This window comes from Mesocricetus auratus, unplaced genomic scaffold, assembly GCF_017639785.1.
Source record: "Mesocricetus auratus isolate SY011 unplaced genomic scaffold, BCM_Maur_2.0 Super-Scaffold_4256, whole genome shotgun sequence".
In the NCBI taxonomy this organism is placed as follows: Eukaryota; Metazoa; Chordata; class Mammalia; order Rodentia; family Cricetidae; genus Mesocricetus; species Mesocricetus auratus.
Window position 1 is genome coordinate 105,349,944 of NW_024429182.1, and position 19,274 is coordinate 105,369,217.

Consider the following 19,274-nt stretch of genomic DNA (forward strand, 5'->3'; position numbering starts at 1 on the left):
GTCTGTTGCTCTATATGTTAAACTAAATTGTTTAAAAGGCATCATAAACTAGGCTTATGTATACTGTTGCACAACTTTAACCCTAGCACTTGGGAGGCAGAGGCAAATGGATCTCTGTGAGTTTGAGGCTAACCTGGTATACAGAGTGAGTTCCAGGATAACCAGATCTACATAGTGAGAACCTGTCCCCAAAATAATAATAAAATAAAATGCATCATAAACTAATATTGAACTTTATAATATAAAACTTTAATTATTTAGGGGCAGATGTCTATAATTTACCTTGAAATCTATAAAAATAATATGATTAAAAAGATTCATATATGAATATGCATGTGGCAAGTCAAATATACTTAAATATTATTCATAAAATTTAAGAGCTAAGGGCTAGAAATGTAGTTCAGTGGTCGAGTACTTCCCTAGTGTGTTCAAGGTAAGTTTATGAGTGTTCACTGTTCAATGTTTTTCAACTGTTTTGTATATTTGAAATATTTTATAATAAAATGTTAGGAGAAATTCACAAACAATGGAGTCATAACAACACCTACTGATTGTTAAGTCTTGAGTTTATAAACAATACATTATCCCATCTTCAAAATTGCCTACCTTACCAGGTAGATTACTGTTCACTGCTTTACCTAGATGAAACTTGTAAGGTCAAACCACTTTATTCCTGTTCACCAGCTAGCAAAGGGTAAGGCTGAAATTTATTCCTACAGCTCTCTACTTCTGAAATCTATGTGTTATCCACTGTGCTGTCCTCATAGGAAAGTGCCCCCTCATGAAAATAGAACAATTTCAGTTCAGTGTTTAACTGTGGGTGTTTACCTCTGCTTCCATCAGTCACTGGATGAAGGTTCTAGGAGGCATATAAGGTAGTAGTCAAGTTCATTATCAGGAATGGGCATTTAAGGTAGTCTCTCCACTATTGCTTAGCTTGCCAGTTGGTGTCGTCCTTGTAGATCGCTAGAGGTCTCACTGATGCCAAATCTCTCTTCAAACCTATGACTCCCTCTATTGTGGTATTTCTCATCCTGTTCTTCCCCTATTCTACCCCCAACTCAACCTTCTTGTTCCCCCATGACCTACTCTCTCATCCTCTTCTCCCCCTCTCTTCTTCCCAGCTCCCACTTCCTCCACCCCTCACCATGTTCCCAATCTGTTCAGGATCTTGCCTCATTCCTCTTCTCTGGGGTACTGTGCATATCTCTTAGGTTCTTTCCTGTTTCCCAGACTCTCTGACAGTGGAATTGCAGGCTGGCACTCCCCTGATCCATGTCTAAAATCCATATATGAGTGAGTACATATGAACTGAACCCCTGGAACCTTGTGATAAAGAAAGAGTAGTGATGAGCAAATAGGCAAAGAACGGGCTGGCAAAACCAGTAGACAGCTGACCTGAACAAGGGAGGTTCTTGGACCCCAGACCGACAGCTGGGAGGCCAGCATGGGACTGATCCAGACCCCTGAGTGTGAGAGTCAGTGCGGAGGTCTGGGCAGCCTATGGGGCCCTGGGCAGTAGATCAGTATTTATCCCTGGCATACAAATAGACTTCGTTTGTCCATAACACAAAGAGGGATGCTCTGTCAGCCTGGACTCTTAGGGGAGGGCCTGGATCCTGCCCTGAGCGAAATGACAGACTCTGGATATCCCGTATGTGGAAGGAAGTGGGGATGGGGTGGGAGGCTGGGGGGTGCGGGAGGAGGGGAGGGAGAGGGAACTGGGATTGACATGTAGAAGCAAGCTCTTTTCTAAAATAATGTATTAAAAACAAAACAAAACAAAAAAGAAAATAGAAACAGTTTCAATGACAAAGGCATTTCTCCAAATCATACCTTGACAACATTTTGATGTGACTTGAGACTTCAGTGAACTGTTCACTCCCTGCTCCCTCCCTCTCCACTTCTCTGCATGTCTATGTATGTGCAAGCACATGCTTGTGTGTACCAGTGTGGAGACCAAGGGTCCACCTCAAGCTTCATACTCAAAAACACTGTTCACTTTCTTTGAGACAGGGTCCTACTGGTCTGGAGTTCATCATCTATGCTAAGCTATCCCAGGGATCCTCCAGCCTCTGTTTCCCCAGCCCTAGGATTAGAAGCACAAAGACAAGTCACCATGCCAGCATTTTCACATGTTTTCTGGGCACCAAACACAGGCCCTTATGCTAATAAAACAATTCACTTAACCACACAAACCTTTGCCCCAGCCCATTCATAGCAGTTTTTCTATGGTCTATTAATTGGTCCTTTGTGTTCTTAGACAAATAACTTGAAGAAGTCATGTATTAGTGTAGAGAGTGATTTTACATATCCATAGGTGCTGACCGCTCCCATGTGGGTGTGTTCACGGGTATGTGGAACCTACAGTGGGGTGGTAAATAGAGCTAGGTGGAGGGGACTCTTTCTCTTTGGGTTTAGGTTTCGACCTAGAGAGCAGCGTGTGAACCAGCTTCATTGGCTTTTCATGTAAGTGATTTCTCTTTCAATAAATATCATAGGACATGCCTAAATGAGACCTCTCTCTTCTATTGTGGTGTGTGTGTGTGTGTGTGTGTGTGTGTATTCACAAATGTGAGGCACACATCATTGTTGGGGTATGTGTGCACACATGGAGGTACAAGAGGAGGCTTTAATCCCAGCACTCAGGAGGCAGAGACATATGGATCGCTGTGAGTTTGAAGCCAGCCTGGTCTACAAAGTGAGTTCCAGCAAACCCAGAGCTATACAGTGAGACCATGACTCACATAAACAAACAAAACAAGAAATCTATGAGGTCAAGTATGATAGACAGTGGGTAAAGATATTTAGTGTAAAACCTGAGAGCCTGAGTTTAATCTGAAGGACCCACATGGTGGAAAGAGAGAACCAATTCCCACAAGTTGACTTCCAGATGCATGACATAGCATGTATACCCACAGATACACCTCACAAACATACACATGCAGATGGACAGACAGATAGATGTAGATTTTTAAAAAGAAAAGATAACTGTGAGGTCCTAAATATATACTGTGCCTATGTACAAAAGTTCATAAACAGAACTGAGCTAAACTGGAAGTACAAACTAGTTGCACCTAAAGCCACATGGAATGCCAGCTGCAGAAAAAGTTAAAAGTCAAAACAGTGATTTGGTATTCTAAAAACATGGTAAGTCAACTGTTACCCAACATTCAAAAATGTCACTTTTCTCAAAAAGCAACCCTAAGACATAACAACAGTTAGAAACATACAAAATGGTATGGAAGCTAAGAGCCAATCTCAGGATATACTGGGCTATCCTTCACCTGCTACCAAGCCCCACTCCTTTCTAAATCTGATACCCTCAGCAGACTCAGCTCTTTCCAAGGCCAGCACAGAACTATAGAGTAGATTCAGAGGAAAACATTCTGTTTGAGCAGTGTGGTGAATGAGGCCAGCGGATGATGCAAGCTAAGCAAGAGAAAAAGAGGGGCCGATGTACAAATACCTAAAACTCTTTGAAGGCACAGTGGCGAGTGGGGATGACTCACATGCTGGCATTAGAACCTCCCCCTTAGAACACTGGGCCTCTGTTGAGAAAAGAAAAGGAGTCCCCCATGAATAGCATCTCTGCAAAGAGCAGTTATTGTCTCTAAAAAGACACAAGCATGGCTGGAAGCTGGCACCAGATAACAATACGTGGGTTTCTGTAGCCCCAGAACATCATGGGCAGAGGCATGGCCTCCGCTGATGGAAATTCCATAACCTGAATAGAGGCAGTCCTGGGTCCACTGTCCTTCTAAGAGCAAATCCTCCTGGGAGGGCAGGGTACAGTTCTGACCACGAACGCTCCAGAAGGACACTCACCAATGTAAAACAATTCACAGAGGAGCAGTGAGGCTGGGAACTGAGGAACAGATGGAGTCTTAAGGTTGGTCATTTGAAACACTCTGACCTTTTTTTGTTTGCTTGCTTGTTTGTTTTTGTTTTTTGAGACAGGGTTTTCTCTGTGAAGCAGTCCTGGATGTCCTGGAACTCCATTTGTAGACCAGGCAGGCCTTGAACTCACAGAGATCCACCTGCCTCTGCCTCCAGAGTGCTGGGCTTAAAGGTGTGCACCACCATCACCAGCCCATTGTGACTTTTTTATTACAAATAAACCGTCATATCTCTATGGTTAAATCTTTACCCTTAATGACTTCAAGATAATGTCTTACAGGAATTATTGGTTCAAAGGAGACAAACATTGTAAGGCCTTTCCTAAATCCTGTGGAGCTGCCTTTACATACAAGAAATGAAAACCTATAGTCTCCTCGTATGCTATTTAGAACACCAAAGCTTCAAAAACCACTGCTGTAATAGGGGACACCCTCTGCACTAAATCCTGACTACTCAAGGATACAGGAACTCAAAGGGAGACAGCCACACACCTTTTAAGTAGATTGTAATGTGCATTAAGTAGAAGGGAAACCATAGGAAACTGTCATGTGTATGAGTCAAGCATCAGCAACGCTGGTACCTTGTAGTACTTCAACGTAACCCTGATAGTTTGCAAATATTAGCCAACCAACCAGAGCAAGCACTTTCACTGTTACTTGTTTACTGAGGCACTGTGATTTAATTAGACAGCAGACAAAAGCCCACAACAGCACAACAAACACTTCTCAAAGTCTTTGCACACAAATATTCTCTGCATTATGCTACCCATTTTGTGTGTTGCTTGTTTTGTTTGGAGTGTGTGTGTGTGTGTGTGTGTGTGTGTGTGTGTGTGTGTGTGTGTGTGTCTGTGTGTGTGTGTATGTGTGTCTGACTGTCTGTCTGTCTATGTGAGAAAGAGTGTGTATATGTCTGAGTTTGTGTGTATGTGTATTTGTGTGTGCATGAGAGAGAGAGAGGGAGAGAGAATATAGTTCAGCAAGTTGCTCAAACTGTCTTCAAATTTGCAGTCTTCTTGCTTCAATCTCCTAGGATTACAAGCCTGTGTAACAAAGTTCAGCTTTCACTTTTATCCTAGCAAACACATTGAAGTGAGAAATCCACATGCATCTGTTTAAGGGTTCTCAAGTATTTATTAAGATATGGAAAGGGGAAAATAGACTCACGAATACAGGACATGGTAAATCCAGTTTCAGAGTCCATGGGGGGTTGAGGACCTATCACAGCTGCATCTCTGTGCCTTTACCAGGTCTTCAACACCCAAGAGAGCACAACCCACTCCCTCCTTCCTTTTTAAGAGGTCACATGGGCCAGCAAGAATAAATACCCACTACATTTCCCCCTTTTTGTCTAAATAAGAAGGTTCTAAGCCTAATACAAACACAAAACTATACACAATAAGAACAATTATCAAATATTGTCCAGGAGAAAGGGTAATAACATAAACAAAAATGGAACAACAATAAACAAGAACATTATCAAGAAAGAAACACATACTAGGCTGGGAAGTAGTGGCATATGCCTTTTATCCCAGCACTCAGGAGGCAGAGGCAGGTGGATCTCTGTAAGTTCAAAGCCAGCCTGGTCTTCAGAGTCAGTTCCAGGACAGGCTCCAAAGCTACAGGGAAACTCTGTCTCAAAAATAAAAAAGGAAAGGAAAGAAAAGAAAAGAGAAACATACGCTAAATGTCAAGATCATAGGTAAGTAGCAAATTATAGAGATTACTCCAATAGCTGTAGCTGTGCCATCCTGAAGAATCTGAATCTAGTATCTAGTACCTGGTATGCTTTCAGTTAAGATATGAGAGGATTGCAACTGTGACTATCTAGTCTTCAACCCCATCAAAGACCTCAGAAGGAGACTAAAACTACCTGAGTAATCAGGAAGTGCAAGCAAGCAACTTCCAAAAGATGGAAGAAATGACAGAAACAGCTGGATACCTGGATAGTCACCCAGTCTCTCTGCAATGTTGGGGCATCCAACTTTGGCTATAGTGTACTGGGTATTCACTCTGCCCATGACCTTGGGCTGTCTGGCCTGATAGAGGCAATTCTTGCCTGGCCTCTTGGAAGGAAGGAAGGAAGGAAGGAAGGAAGGAAGGAAGGAAGGAAGGAAGGAAGGAAGGAAGGAAGGAGGGGGTTGGGCTCTCTTGGGTGGTGAAGACCCAGTAAGGCACAGAGATGCAGCTGTGGCAGGTCCTCAACTTACCAACTCAGAAACTGGATTTACCATGTCCTGTATTCGTGAGTCTATTTTCTCCTTTTCATATCTTTTTTTTTTTTTTTTTGGTTTTTACGAGACAGGGTTTCTCTGTATTGTTTTGGAGGCTGACGGTCCAGCCCGGCCTCGAACTCACAGAGATCCACCTGCCTCTGCCTCCTGAGTGCTGGGATTAAAGGCGTGCGCCACCACCGCCTGGCTTCATATCTTAATAAATACTTGATAACCCTTAAACAGATGCACGTGGATTTCTCACCACAAGCCACACCTTTTAATTGTTTAGTTGATTTATATGTTTTCAATTTATTTGCTTTTTAATAAAAACGTAGAGTCATTTTGTTGCCATATAAATATGAATATATTTGCAATAGTTTACAAGAAACTGAAATAGTAGATTAACAGGAGACTCCATGCTAGCCACTTGAATCAAATAGATTTAGTTTACTTTCTGTTTCTTAATACAAGTAAATACTCAAGAAACACTTTTTTTAAAAAATTAGGAGACTGGAAGGTGGCTCAGCAGTTAAGAGCACTTTTTTGTCTTTTTTTATTTAAATTAGAAACAAGCTTGCTTTACATGTCAATCCCAGCTCCCCCCCTGGGTTTGGTTCCCAGAACCCATGTGGTAGTTCACACTTGTCCATAACTCCAGTTCCTGGAGATCTGATGTACTCCTCTGAACTCCTTGGGCATCAGGTATGCATATACACTTACTCAGGCAAAACACTCACACACATAAAAAGTAAATCTAAAAAAGAATTTATTAAAAACATTGGAAGTCCATTTTAAAAATACTAGGTTTTAAAAGTCCAGAAACAGTGTGGAAGCATAAGCCTACAGACTCAGCCCTAGGGAGGCTGCAACCAGAAGATTACCAGTTCCAGGCTAGCCTGAGCTATAAAGCCATACTTCCCTGTGAAAATAAAAGAGACAGAGAAAGTAAAACACTCATGTAACGGTAGGCTGATCAGATCTGCGCTCCAATGTGGTCTGCCTTTCTTGCCAACACATGGGTGAAAAAGTGGAGATAATAGTTTGCTTAAAAGCCTTAGCATACCTAGGAGGCTAGGCACTAGAATAAAAGAAAAGGGTAGGGCAAAGACACAATTCTTTAAAAGGAAGATGAGTTTAAAGGAAAAAAATCAATCTTCTCTCCAGAGTATGGTCCCCCCCCCCATTAGAAGGATTAAAGCGATACATTCAGCTTTTAGACCAGATTTTCTTTCTCTAAGGCTTCAACACCCCCTCACACTGCCTCAGATAATCACATTAGTTTTGTCGGTAAAAGCTCTCTTTTCATGGAATGCATCTAAACCGCTTAAACCACCCAGAGAGGGTGCATACATTACCAAACACCAAGACAAGCGGAAGAGATTTTCCCTTTTATGTCTTACTATTTCGCTGTGTGTATCCCCATGATCAGAAGACTAGGCTAAAAATGCTAAAATGTTTGATTGGCTATCAGCTGAAAGAACGACTACAAAATTTCACGAACTTCAGTCTTCTTTAAAAGTGCTTTTAAAGCTAAGAAGAGGCGCAGTGGTTTCTAATGTAGCCCGAACCGTCAAATGATAGAGGGTTTCTATTTCCTTTTTCTCTTCCTCCCTGTGTTGTGCCGGCCAAGTCCATGATTATTTCTGCATGACTGTGGCGGCTTCTGTTACCAGTAAACAAAAGCAAATAGGGACAATGTGCAGAGACAAATTAGAGAGAATGATAGCTGAATTGACGTGGAAAACGGCATTCAGTCACTGCTCAGGGATACTCCAGAGATGTCCATGGTACCGACAGAACTGGAAATAGCCTGCTCTCTCTCACAACCCAACCTTTACCTCGCCACGCTAAGCCTGGGCTACAGACTCGCAAAGGGTCTAGTCTGCGGCTTGTCAGCCCTTTAAAGAGGAAGTGCCTCGGAGGGAGGAGCTCTGCCTAAATGGAACCGTCCAAGTGAAAGAGCAGCCTCCAGCTGGGTAGTGTTCCTGGGATTAAAAGGCTGAGAGGACAGATAGGGTCAAGAAAGGAGAAGGAGAATGAGTGGAGAACAGACAGCAATCTAAAGCTCAGCTGAGGAGCGAGGTGCAGTGAAGACAGTGAAAACGAATCTGTGAAAATTAAAGTGCAGCTAACTATGGGAAGAGAGGCAAGAAGCAACGGAGGGCTCAAGCAAGAGAAGTGGGTTTTGTTGTTTGTTTGTTTTCAGATTTTTTTTTAGGGGAAGGAGAGTCCAGAAAAGAAACAAATTCATAAATGTATTCTAAGCAATCAAGAATTTCTCAGTATCAAGTAGAGTGCTTGCATAGCATGCGTGAAGCCCTGACTTCTATTCCTCAAAACCCTTCACAAAAAGAATTCCTTATATAAGCAAAAATAGAATTATTTTGGCAAGAAATTGTTAAAGAGATTGTCAAGATCTCAGTTTAGAGAATAAAGTTAAGTGTGACTATGGGCTTAAAAAAAAGCTATTTTGCAAAATAAAATAAACCTCCAAATGGTATACACACGGTGCTTAAAGGGGATTGTGCCAAATCAAAAATAGAAAGACATCTGAAACATACCTCACTGGCCTCAGTTGATTATTTAAAGAGAATGGAGGAACATTTGTTTATATTTAAGACTAAACAACAAAGCTCCATTGAAGCAATATTGAGAAAGCCTAGAAAACCTAGTACACTGCTCTCCAATCCAAGTCCTGATGAAAGCTGTTCACACTAAAAAAGCTTTATCCCTGTGCTTCTTGCTAGATTATGAGTCAGCAAACTAACCTATAGGCCAAATGCAGCCAGATGCTGCACTTGTAAACAAAAACGTTACTGGCCAGTCTCACTAATTTACGGTTGGCCCATGGCTGCTTTCATGATTTGGCTGTGAAATCAATTGACAGAAAATTGTAAGGCCCATCATACCTAAAATATAGTTCTTTATAGATGAAGTCTGCCAGTCCCTGCTTAGCATAGTGTCTAACAGCTCATTTGCTCTTCAGTGGGAATGATGATGGGTGTGTATTTAGTACATTGGACACCAAGGGAATACAAAGAGGTATGCTTGATATTTAAATCCAGGTTTTCTTATGAGAGATATCAGCTATTTCTAATAACTTTGTATTCAGGTGTAGGGGGTGCATGCCTATAATCCCAGAACTTAGAAGTAGTGGTCATGAGTTTGAGGCCAGACTGCACTAGATAGATAGTTCTAGACCACCTTAAACTACAAAGTGATCTTTGCCTCAAAGTAATAGTAGTTTGTCTCAAAATAATAACAATAACTTTGTGTTATCAACATCCAGTTTAATTCAATGCACATTAGTTGCCAGCCTATTATATATCAGATGTTCACTTTATACATAAAGAGAAATAACCCTGAGAACAAGTGGAATTATTTTATTTTAATTACAATTTGTAAACAAGGTATAATTTTAGTAGTTCAGTGGAACACTTGAAGAGCTTTTGAAACTTGGTTCTCATATAACTGATTAAACTTTGATTTCCAGTACCCATTCTAGCTGTGGAGTCAAAAATATCCTCAAAACATAACCTTCTTTTGCTTTTTAAAACTCTTGTTCTTAACAAGGGATTACTTAAAGAACATATACAATAAATTATGTGGACAGCACAAGAGTCTTTAAAATGTAAAAAGACCTTAAGTTTATATAAATGTTTGTAGTGGTTTGAATATAATTGGCCCCCATAAGTTTATAAGAAGTGGCACTATTAGGAGGCGTGGCTTTGCCGGAGTAGCTAAGGCCTTGTTGGAGGAAGTGTGTCACTATGAGGGTAGGTTCTGAGGTCTCATATATGCTCAAGCTATGCCCAGTGTCTCAGTTCGCTTCCTATCCCCTTCATATCAAGATGTAGAACTCTCAGCTCATTCTTCAGCACATGTCTGCCTGTTGCCATATCCTATTGTAGAATATTATTTTAAGATGTGTTACATTTGTTGTTGCTGTGGAATATGTTTAATGATGTGAAGATGTGTTGCATTCTTTTATGTTGCATTTGTTTAACTCTGTGAAGCTGTGTTACTATGTCTAAAATATCTGATTGGTCTAATAAAGAGCTGAATGGCCAATAGCAAGGCAGGAGAAAGGATAGATTAGGCTGGCATGCAGAGAGAACAAATATGAAGAGAAACCTTGGAAGAAGGATCAAGGAGCAAGAGAATAATGAAAGGGAGACACTAGGGGCCAGTCACACAGCCACACAGCCAACCACAAATTAAGAGTGAAAGTAAGAATGTCTCACCATGATAATAATGGACTAAACTCTGAACTGTAAGCAAGATACCCCAATTAAATGTTTTGCTTTATAAGAGTTGCTCTGGCCATGGTGTCTCTTCACAGCAATAGAAACCCTGAGACAATATTCATGCACCTGTAGAACTTATAAATCAGTGTCTTTACACTTCTCATATTATTTGAATCTTATCATAAGCATTGGTAGCCATTGATATCTTGTTCTGAGGCTGACAAGCAAAGACAGGGCAACTCAAGGAGGAAGAGGGCCTTGTCCAGGATGCTGGTGGATAAGCAGCAGTGTGGGGCCATGCCCTCCTGTCATCATTTAGAAGGTACCCTTCCCACTCTGCTGCTCAGCATAGCAATCACCCTTCATGACTTCCACTCTGCTGCTCGTCATAGAGATCACCATTCATGGTGTGTAGCATTTAGAATATTTAGCAGTTCACTGAATAATCTTAGCACTTCAATGGAGCAGTCATTTATCAAGTTTCTACCATGTGTTGCACATATTTAGGCATAAGACATATATCACAAAATTGGATAAGCTACATATACACAGTATGGCTCAGGATTTGGTAGTTATTCCATTAACAACAATCACTGGCCTCACACAACATTGATGCATTTTATCTCCAATTCTCAGAAGAAGAAGCTAAAGCTAAGGAAAGTTATCTAGCATGTCCAAGGTCACATAATCAGAAAATGGCTGAACTCAAAATTACTAGAGACACAGAGCCCCAACATCATCAATATTTCTTCCTCTGATGAAAGCCACATAGGAGTTTATAAATGAGGACAGTGTGTTGTCCTGTTACCTTGACGGGCCAAGAAGGCAAAGGCTTTAAAAAGTTGGCTGGGTATGGGTAGTTCACCATGGCCAGGTTCACCCAGGTCTCAGAGATCCAGTCTTTCAGGCGTTGGATGTCCTCAGAGTTAAGGGAGGTGCACAGGTGAAAGGTTCTGGTGAGCCATGGTAGACCACTGCCTGGAGACAGAATGACATCAGGTGAAAGGCACTGGTGAGCCATGGTACATCACTGCCTGGAGACAGAATGACATCAGGTGAAAGGCACTGATGAGTCATGGTACATCACTTCCTGAGACAGAAGTGACATCAGGTAAAAGGCACTGGTGAGCCATGGTAGACCACGGCCTAGAGACAGAATGACATTGCCGGGAGCTGCAAAATGCTAGTCAACATAAGTCTTTGCAGATCTCTGACTCTTCACTTTGCATTACAAAAAAAATACAAATTTCTATGCTGCTTCGCCAAGAATGTTTGCAATATTCAACAAAATGCTTTAATATAATCCAATAATTCCATCACAGACAAATTAAACTTCATCATGGGGCTTATCAAAATCAGTATTCTTTACTTCTCATTTCAATTTTTTATAGAAGACCAATATTCAATTCCCAGCACCCACAGGGTGTCTCACAATTTGTAACTCCAATACCAAGGGGTTGGATGTTGTCTTCTGACCTCTCTGGACATCAGGCACACACTCAGAAATACACGCAGGCAGAAACCCATATGCATAAAATATTTTTTAACAAAGTGCAAGTATTGAACAAATTAAGTTCAATTTTTAAATAACAAAATGTAAATCCATTCTTTTAGGTAAAGCTTACCTGTATTTGAGAGTCGGTTAATGGCACCCCAAGACCTGAGGATGCTCTCTGAACATTTTGTACCACTTTTCCTAAAATCTTCAGTTACGATCTTCATAAACACACCACAGGGAGTCAACTCTTCAAACTGCCAGATAGGGGCAGAAGCTGCAAGAGCTCTGAATGATCAGAGAAATGAGAGGAGGAAAGAAGAAAAGGTGACTCAGCTAAGTTTCAAAACAACAAGCTCAAGCCAGACAAAATCCAGCCTGGAGATGGGAGGTGACATGAGATCCCATCCCTAACTGGCAATAGACAGTTGCTAGCAGAGAGAGAGTCTGGCATCTTTAACAGTGTAGCCAATGGAAGTCAACCACACTCCAGTAGAAGGCCACATGTCTAAGAGTATATGGGCAGCATGAATGGGACTTGATGGGTTTAGAAGAGGAAGAGGAGAAAACAAAGTTGTGTAAGTTGGGAAGAAGAGATGAATCAGGAAGGAGTTGGAAGAGAAGGGTTAAAATGATGAAAATACATTGTATAAATGATTCAATAACAAACGAATAAGAACTAATAAAAACTGTAAACAATCTAATAAAATAATTTTATAATTATTCTATATATTATTTATAATTTAAAATAATTAAGAATAAAATGGAAACTGAGCCTTAAAAGATGATTAGAAAAATAACATAGCTGTTAATGAGATGGGATACAGAAACATCTATACAACAGAATGGAACATGCTTTACCCAGAATGATGCTATGAGTTTGTCTTGATCATTAAGAAGTCTGGTGGAATCAGGCATGGTGGCACATGACTTTAATCCTAGCATTCAGGAAGCAGAAGTAGATGGATATCTGTGTTTGAGGCCAGCCTGGTCTACAAAATGAGTTGCAGGATAGCCAGGGCTGTTACACAGAGAAACCCTGCCTTGAAAAAAAAAAGTGTGCTCAAATCCAGCATAAATGCACTTACCCAACTACTAAATGAGGATATTTCATTCTGAACCAAGCTGCAAGCACACCACCATAAGAGCCCCCGATGGCAATGACAGGTTGGCCATCGGCTCCCGGGACAGTTCTTTTCAAATGTCTGATTAACTCTGCAAAATCAGCCAGAGCTTGTTCTGATGTCAGAAAATTCAAATGCTTGGCGTCCTGAGGGGTGGGAGGATGAACATAGATATAAATGTAGATGAAGTCACAGCATAGGCACAGTTTAGGTCCAAAACAGAACTTGAGTCATGTAAGCTTGTTTTCCAAATAGAATTTCTAGGAAACAGAGTCAAAATGCCCAGTGAAAGCACAGGGCAGAGTAACTTCAACAAGTCACAAAGCAATTTGTTTGTAGAACATAATAAATTTTGCATTACATGTAATCTCTCTTTCATTTTCTCTCTTTATGTCTCTGTAAATTTGCTGAAAATGCAATACAAAAAGCAAGCAATCTCTAAACGCAACTGTCCAGCAAGTTTAATTAAGAATTTTCACAATACTAACTCTGCTGCCACGGTATGGATTTGGTCAAGGACTCTAAACAACTATTTGATGTGTCTTATAATTTTTACTTTAGATTACAAAGGCTCCTTCATTTTCTTTGTCACAAACATAAAACTGTTGAGGTACAATGATAAAAACAATCAGCCTCCGACTGAGTAAAAGGCTGTACAGAAATTTCCCATGAGCCTCAATGGGGGGATTGTCAAGCCATAGCTCTTGGTTTGCCTGCTTCCATGGCAGTGGTCTTGCCATCATATGCTCAGTGTCCCCTGGGATACACAACATTGGCCTGGAGAGAAAACACAGGCACTCAGGGCGTCCCTGCAGGTAGCTTTCCCAAGCCAGCAACCTGAAGCATAGGTCTTGTTTTGCGGGTGAATGTCAATGATCTTTTTAGGTTTGAAAGATAGCTTTGTTTCTAAAGTAAAAATAAAGTTGTAGAACTGTGGTGGGTCTGAGACACTTTTTTAAAATTGCTACCAAGTGTCTGACCCTGAAAAGATAATTCTCCTCCTTGTCTGGTGTTCACCAGTTCTACATGACAGAGCATGTTTTTCTTCACTACCTACACACACACACACACACACACACACACACACACACACACACACACACACACACATACACATACACCTGGAAAAAGAAAAAGGGAACAGAAATAATTGCCAAACCCAAAGATCTGTTAGAAGCCATAGAGAATGGAGGAAGTGTCCTGAAAGGACTAGAGATCTAGTCTGTCAGACAAGGGGCAGCAGAGGAGGTGTGAGCTGGCAGCATAAGTGAGGGATTCCAGGCCCCAGGTACGAGCTCCTCTGCTAGGGAAGCCCCACAGTGATCTAGACAGCGAAGAATACTTGGGACACTGACAGACATGTGCGACATGTGCCCCTCTCATTCTCCATGCCCTTAATCCAGAGTTCCACCTCAGTGGGCCCCATAGCTTCTTCAGCAGAACCCCTGGCTGTGGGGAAGTGAACCCACCCTATCTGTTTCCTTGAATGAGCTTAAGTACTAACTTGTCATCTCCCTGGTAATGTAGCTCTGCCTTGGCCCTACCCTGAATTAGTCACCATTTGAAACATCACAACACAACTTGTAGGCATGTTCTTCCAATAAGACAATGATATTCTCTGCCCAAGCCTGTCACATGTCCTGTCTGTGTTCTCCTTTGCAAATGTCATTTGCACTAGATGCTATTTGCTCAAGGTCTTGTTGAGGTTGTAAATATAATAGAAACATTTATCGATAAACATGATGGAATATGAAACTACGCTAATATGCAGCTGTTATAATTTCATTTCAAGCCTTGATACATTTAAGCTGCCCAAGATTTAGTTGAAGATGAAGTAAATCCTGCAAACAACTAATAAAAGGATTCTGGTCAAAATAAACTCTTTCCTCCTTACCAGAAAGGTTATAATTTGCTACAACAACAACTGTAATAAACTCAGCCGCCAAAATCACAGACGGCTATAAAACTGGAAGAGAAAGAATACATCTGAGGCATGAGGAGAAAAGCCCATGCAAGACATTCATCACCAAGAAAAAGGAGAGCCACTCAGCACATTCCATGATGGTTTGGCTCTCTGTGTGGTTCCATTCCCCTCTGCAATATAGATTAATTCTGAACTCAGAAAACTAGCAGGGATTTAAAAAATACATCTGTAAATTTTTCATACTTCTTCCTCTCAAAGATGCAGCCTACTTTCACTGTTTTATGCTTTCACTAGACCTAGTGACCTAATTCTAGTTGATAAAATGTAGTGATCCATGACTATGTACGTCAGGTCTTCAGAAATCACTGCTGCAGGGGTTGGAGAGATGGCTCAGAGGTTAAGAACACTGGCTGCTCTTCCAGAGGCCCTGAGTTCAATTCCCAGCACCCACATGGTGGCTCACAACCATCTGTAATAAGATTTGGTGCCCTCTTCTGGCCTGTAGTCATACAGTACACTGTATATATAATAAATCTAAGCCGGACGTTGGAGGCACACGCCTTTAATCTCAGCACTTGGGAGGCAGAGGCAAGCGGATCTCTGTGAGTTCGAGGCCAGCCTGGTCTACAGAGCGAGTTCCAGAACAGCCTCCAAAACAATACAGAGAAACCCTGTCTCAAAAAACCAATGTATGTATGTATGTATGTATGTATGTATGTATGTATATGTACATATACATATAATCACTGCTGCATTGAGAGAAGTTAGCTGCTATATCACAAACTCAAGCAGGCGCTGAAGCCTCTTGAGGCATCCACACCAGTTTATTGCTCCTCTGATGAACCACTGTGAGTAGAGTCCCAAGAGTATTCAGTGCAAGCAGAAAAGCAGAACTACACTGAGTATGTATTGTTCCCATTGGTTAATAATAAAAGCTCTTTGGCCTATGGCAAAGCAGGATAAGGTTAGATGGACAATCAAAGTGAGAGGCAGAGTTGAGGGAGATGTGAACAAGCCACCAAAGGAACAAGATGCCCAGAGTACCAGTAAACCACAGACCAAGTGGCAATAAATAAACAGAAATGGGCTAAATTAAATGTGAGAGCTAGTTAGTAATAAGCCTGACCTATAGCCAAACATTCTGTAATTAATATTAAGCTTCTGAGTGACTGTTTAGAAGCAGCTGTATGACAGGTTGGGGCTGAGAAACCTAGTTTACACTAGACTATGATGGAGAGTTGACAGCTAATAAAAGCTCAGAGAAGAGACCCTGAAGGTCAGGGTCACCAGAAGCATTCCCGACAACTATCAAGCCTCCCAGGCAAGGGCCTTAAACCCTAAGGTAAGAACTGCTATACTCACTGCTGCCAAGAGCCAACAAACAGTCCCAGTACCCAAGGTCTGCATGGGGACTGTAACCCAAGGGACTAAGTGTCCCCACAGGCAAAGCTGGCCAGGGACTGTTACAGCAGAGGTTTCCACTTGCCACTGCTTCTGACTGACTGCTGCCATAACTAGCTACTCTTGGACATTGAAGGAAAATAAAATCTTCCAAAAACCAGTATTTTTTCCACCCATAAATGCTATCCAGGTGAACAAAAGAACCTTCAGTGACTGGAGACGGCATGCACACCTGTTGTCCCAGTACTTGGAAGACTGACAAAGAATAATCATGGACTGACAAGGATAACATGGACTATGTAATGCCCCTCTGTCTTAAAATCAATGAAGAGGAGGAGAAAGAAAAAATGAAAACCATGAACAGTGCTTGGGATACAGTTGTGTTGGAAAGATGGTTACCTGTCAAATATGAAGTCCTAGGCTCAACCCCAGAACCACATAAAACTAAACATACTGTCTGCTGCACATGTAATCTTAGCACACGAAGGTGAAGACAGGACACACTTGGATACATGAGACCCTGCCCTATCCACCCCCAACAAAAAAATATTAAAACATGTACTTACCTTGAATGAGTCCTCACCAAAGGGAAGGGAATCCCCATAGTATCGATGTTCAGCAAACACCAGCAAAGCTTTCAGCTTCTCAGCCACATCCCACATGAACCCCTGGGAAGAGTGCAAATTCAGGAGTTAAAAAAAAATATCACATTAGTTCGAGGCCAGCCTGGTCTACAGCACGAGTTCCAGGAAAACCTCCAAAACAGAGAAACAGGTCTCGAAAAAAAATGAATATATATATACATATATATATATATATATATCACATTGAACTTTTGGAGACCATACATACCATAGATATTATAGAGTTCTCTTAGAAAAATGTGCAGTGCATGTGTGTTCCACAGATGTGATCCATGCTGCAATTCCCAACATCACATCACACTATCTTAGAGTGAAACAAATGAAAATGGGCCAAGTGCGGCAATCCCAGCAATAGACAGACAGAGATAGAAGGATCCCCAGCCCCTAGCACAAAGCTGACCTCTACAACATAGCAACTTCCAGGTCAGCCTGAGCTGACAATGATGAGCCTCTCTCAATCAAAGAAATAAACAAAAAGCAAAAACTAAACTTTTGGTTGTCCATGCATACAAATGTGACTTCCTCTTCTGATACCCACAGCAAACTCCCTTGGGATTTTAATCTTCTGTATAACTCCTGCTTCCAATATGTCAGATACTGTTCTACCTACTACATGTAATAATTCACCTAATCGGCACAAACAGGAATCAGGCACTGTTGTTTTACAGACAAGGACACTGAGACACAGGCTCAATGTTCACACAGATGTACAGAAATACAGGCTGTAATGCAGAGCGATCACCAAGGGCCACTAGACTCCCTTACTCCCCACCCCACCCCACACACTGATGGCTCCTCACTAGCCATTCACTACCTCTTTCCCTTTGACTGGATGGTGCCCTCTGAATCCTTTCTAAGAAGGCATCCCAGGCACACAGCATCAATTGATTAGACGTCTAGCATGGATCAAAGCCGTGTCCTTCCTGGTGAATGCTGCTGGTGTTTAACAAGTTACTATTCCCTAACAAGGCATGGGAACCTCAAAATGAGCAATCTAGAAGGAATTAAAAGAGCTACCTGTGGGGATAATGGGCATGTTAGCCTGATACCTGTGGTTTTGACTACCCCTCTTCTCTTTCACAGAGCTGCTCACTCCTGCCACGAAGCCCAGGCCCAGTCACCCCCAGCTCAGGCACACCCTCCTCTGCATGTCCAGGCCCAGCAGAGCTGTCCATCTCCCCTCAACACCAGAGTGCTTAAAGAACTCCTCTGCTGCTGCAACAGGAACTCACATGTACAACTTCCACCACCAGACTGCGAGTGTCTTAAGAGCAGGAACAGACCTCTGTGGAGCTGACCTTGGGTTTTGACAGGAAGCAGTTTAACTAATCAGATTCATGAAGCAATTACCCATTATTTGCTTGCATCCATTTCAAGGCTAATTTATCTTTCAAAAGATGAATAAATAATGTGTTAATATGTATTAACAGTGTAGACAGACTTTCTTTTCTGACACCGGCCCCAAATAGACATGTAGACGTCTGATTAATTATGAAAGTTTGTTCTTAGCTTAGGCTTGTCCTACTAGCTCTTTAATTTAAATTAACCTGCTTTTATTAATCTGCATTTTACCATGTGACTTTTTACCTTTCTTTCATTCTGTATGTCTGACTCCCTCCATGGTTCTTTGGCATCACCTCTGCACTTTGATTATCTCCTCCTACTTCCTCTCTCTGCCTGGAAGTCCCACCCATACGCCCTGCCCAACTATTGGCCATTCATTTCTTCACTAAACCAATCACAGCAGTATATTATCACGCAGTGTACAAATATCCCACAACATAACCTTGTATTTCTAAAGGCTCCTTAATTTTAATTTTATTTAGTCTTCAAAACAACAGTAGGAAATAGATACTTTTATTATACCCACTTAACAGATGGGCAGATTGAACTGTAGAGTTAAAAGCTTACTCAAATTTAAACAACTAAGCAACAAAGTAAAAGTTGAAACCTTCTGTATCTGGCTAACATCATCACTTCTATATACTCTGTCAGGAAATCTGCACACACAATCATGATGTTTTAGTTTGCAAAAGAAGCTGCCTTGGACTAGGGAAGGTGAGGATCTGCCCTTCCAGGGTTTTTTTCTGGTCAATTCTCTGGAACTGCCCCTACAGTGAGTGTCTTTTCATTCCTGCCTTTCTAATGACAGAGTTTGCCCTAGGAACCTTAACTCCCACTGAGGAGCCTGTATGGCAGTGGGGTCTGCTGAAGGCAGGACCAACCCTCTGCCTAGATTAAAGAGCAGGCCCTAGGCAGGAGAAGTTGCCCCGTTGCTCTGGCACAAAAGGAAAGTCACATCTAAAGAAGAGAAAAGAGAGGAGCAG

General features: G+C 41.6%; 1 protein-coding gene across 4 annotated transcripts in view; it reads right to left on the reverse strand.

The window, feature by feature from the left end:
• The window catches only part of LOC101840925 (lysosomal Pro-X carboxypeptidase), a 68,356-nt gene that overhangs the window by 13,286 nt on the left and 35,796 nt on the right, over window positions 1–19,274 (reverse strand). For all 4 annotated transcript variants that reach the window (XM_040728439.1, XM_040728433.1, XM_040728431.1 and 1 more), the window contains exons 3-6: window positions 16,870–16,971; window positions 12,943–13,124; window positions 11,985–12,142; window positions 11,168–11,337 (exon numbers count right to left, since the gene is read on the reverse strand). In XM_040728439.1, coding sequence (XP_040584373.1) covers window positions 11,168–11,337; window positions 11,985–12,142; window positions 12,943–13,124; window positions 16,870–16,965 — 606 coding nt within the window. In that variant the 5' untranslated portion in view covers window positions 16,966–16,971. The remainder of the gene's footprint in view (window positions 1–11,167; window positions 11,338–11,984; window positions 12,143–12,942; window positions 13,125–16,869; window positions 16,972–19,274) is intronic.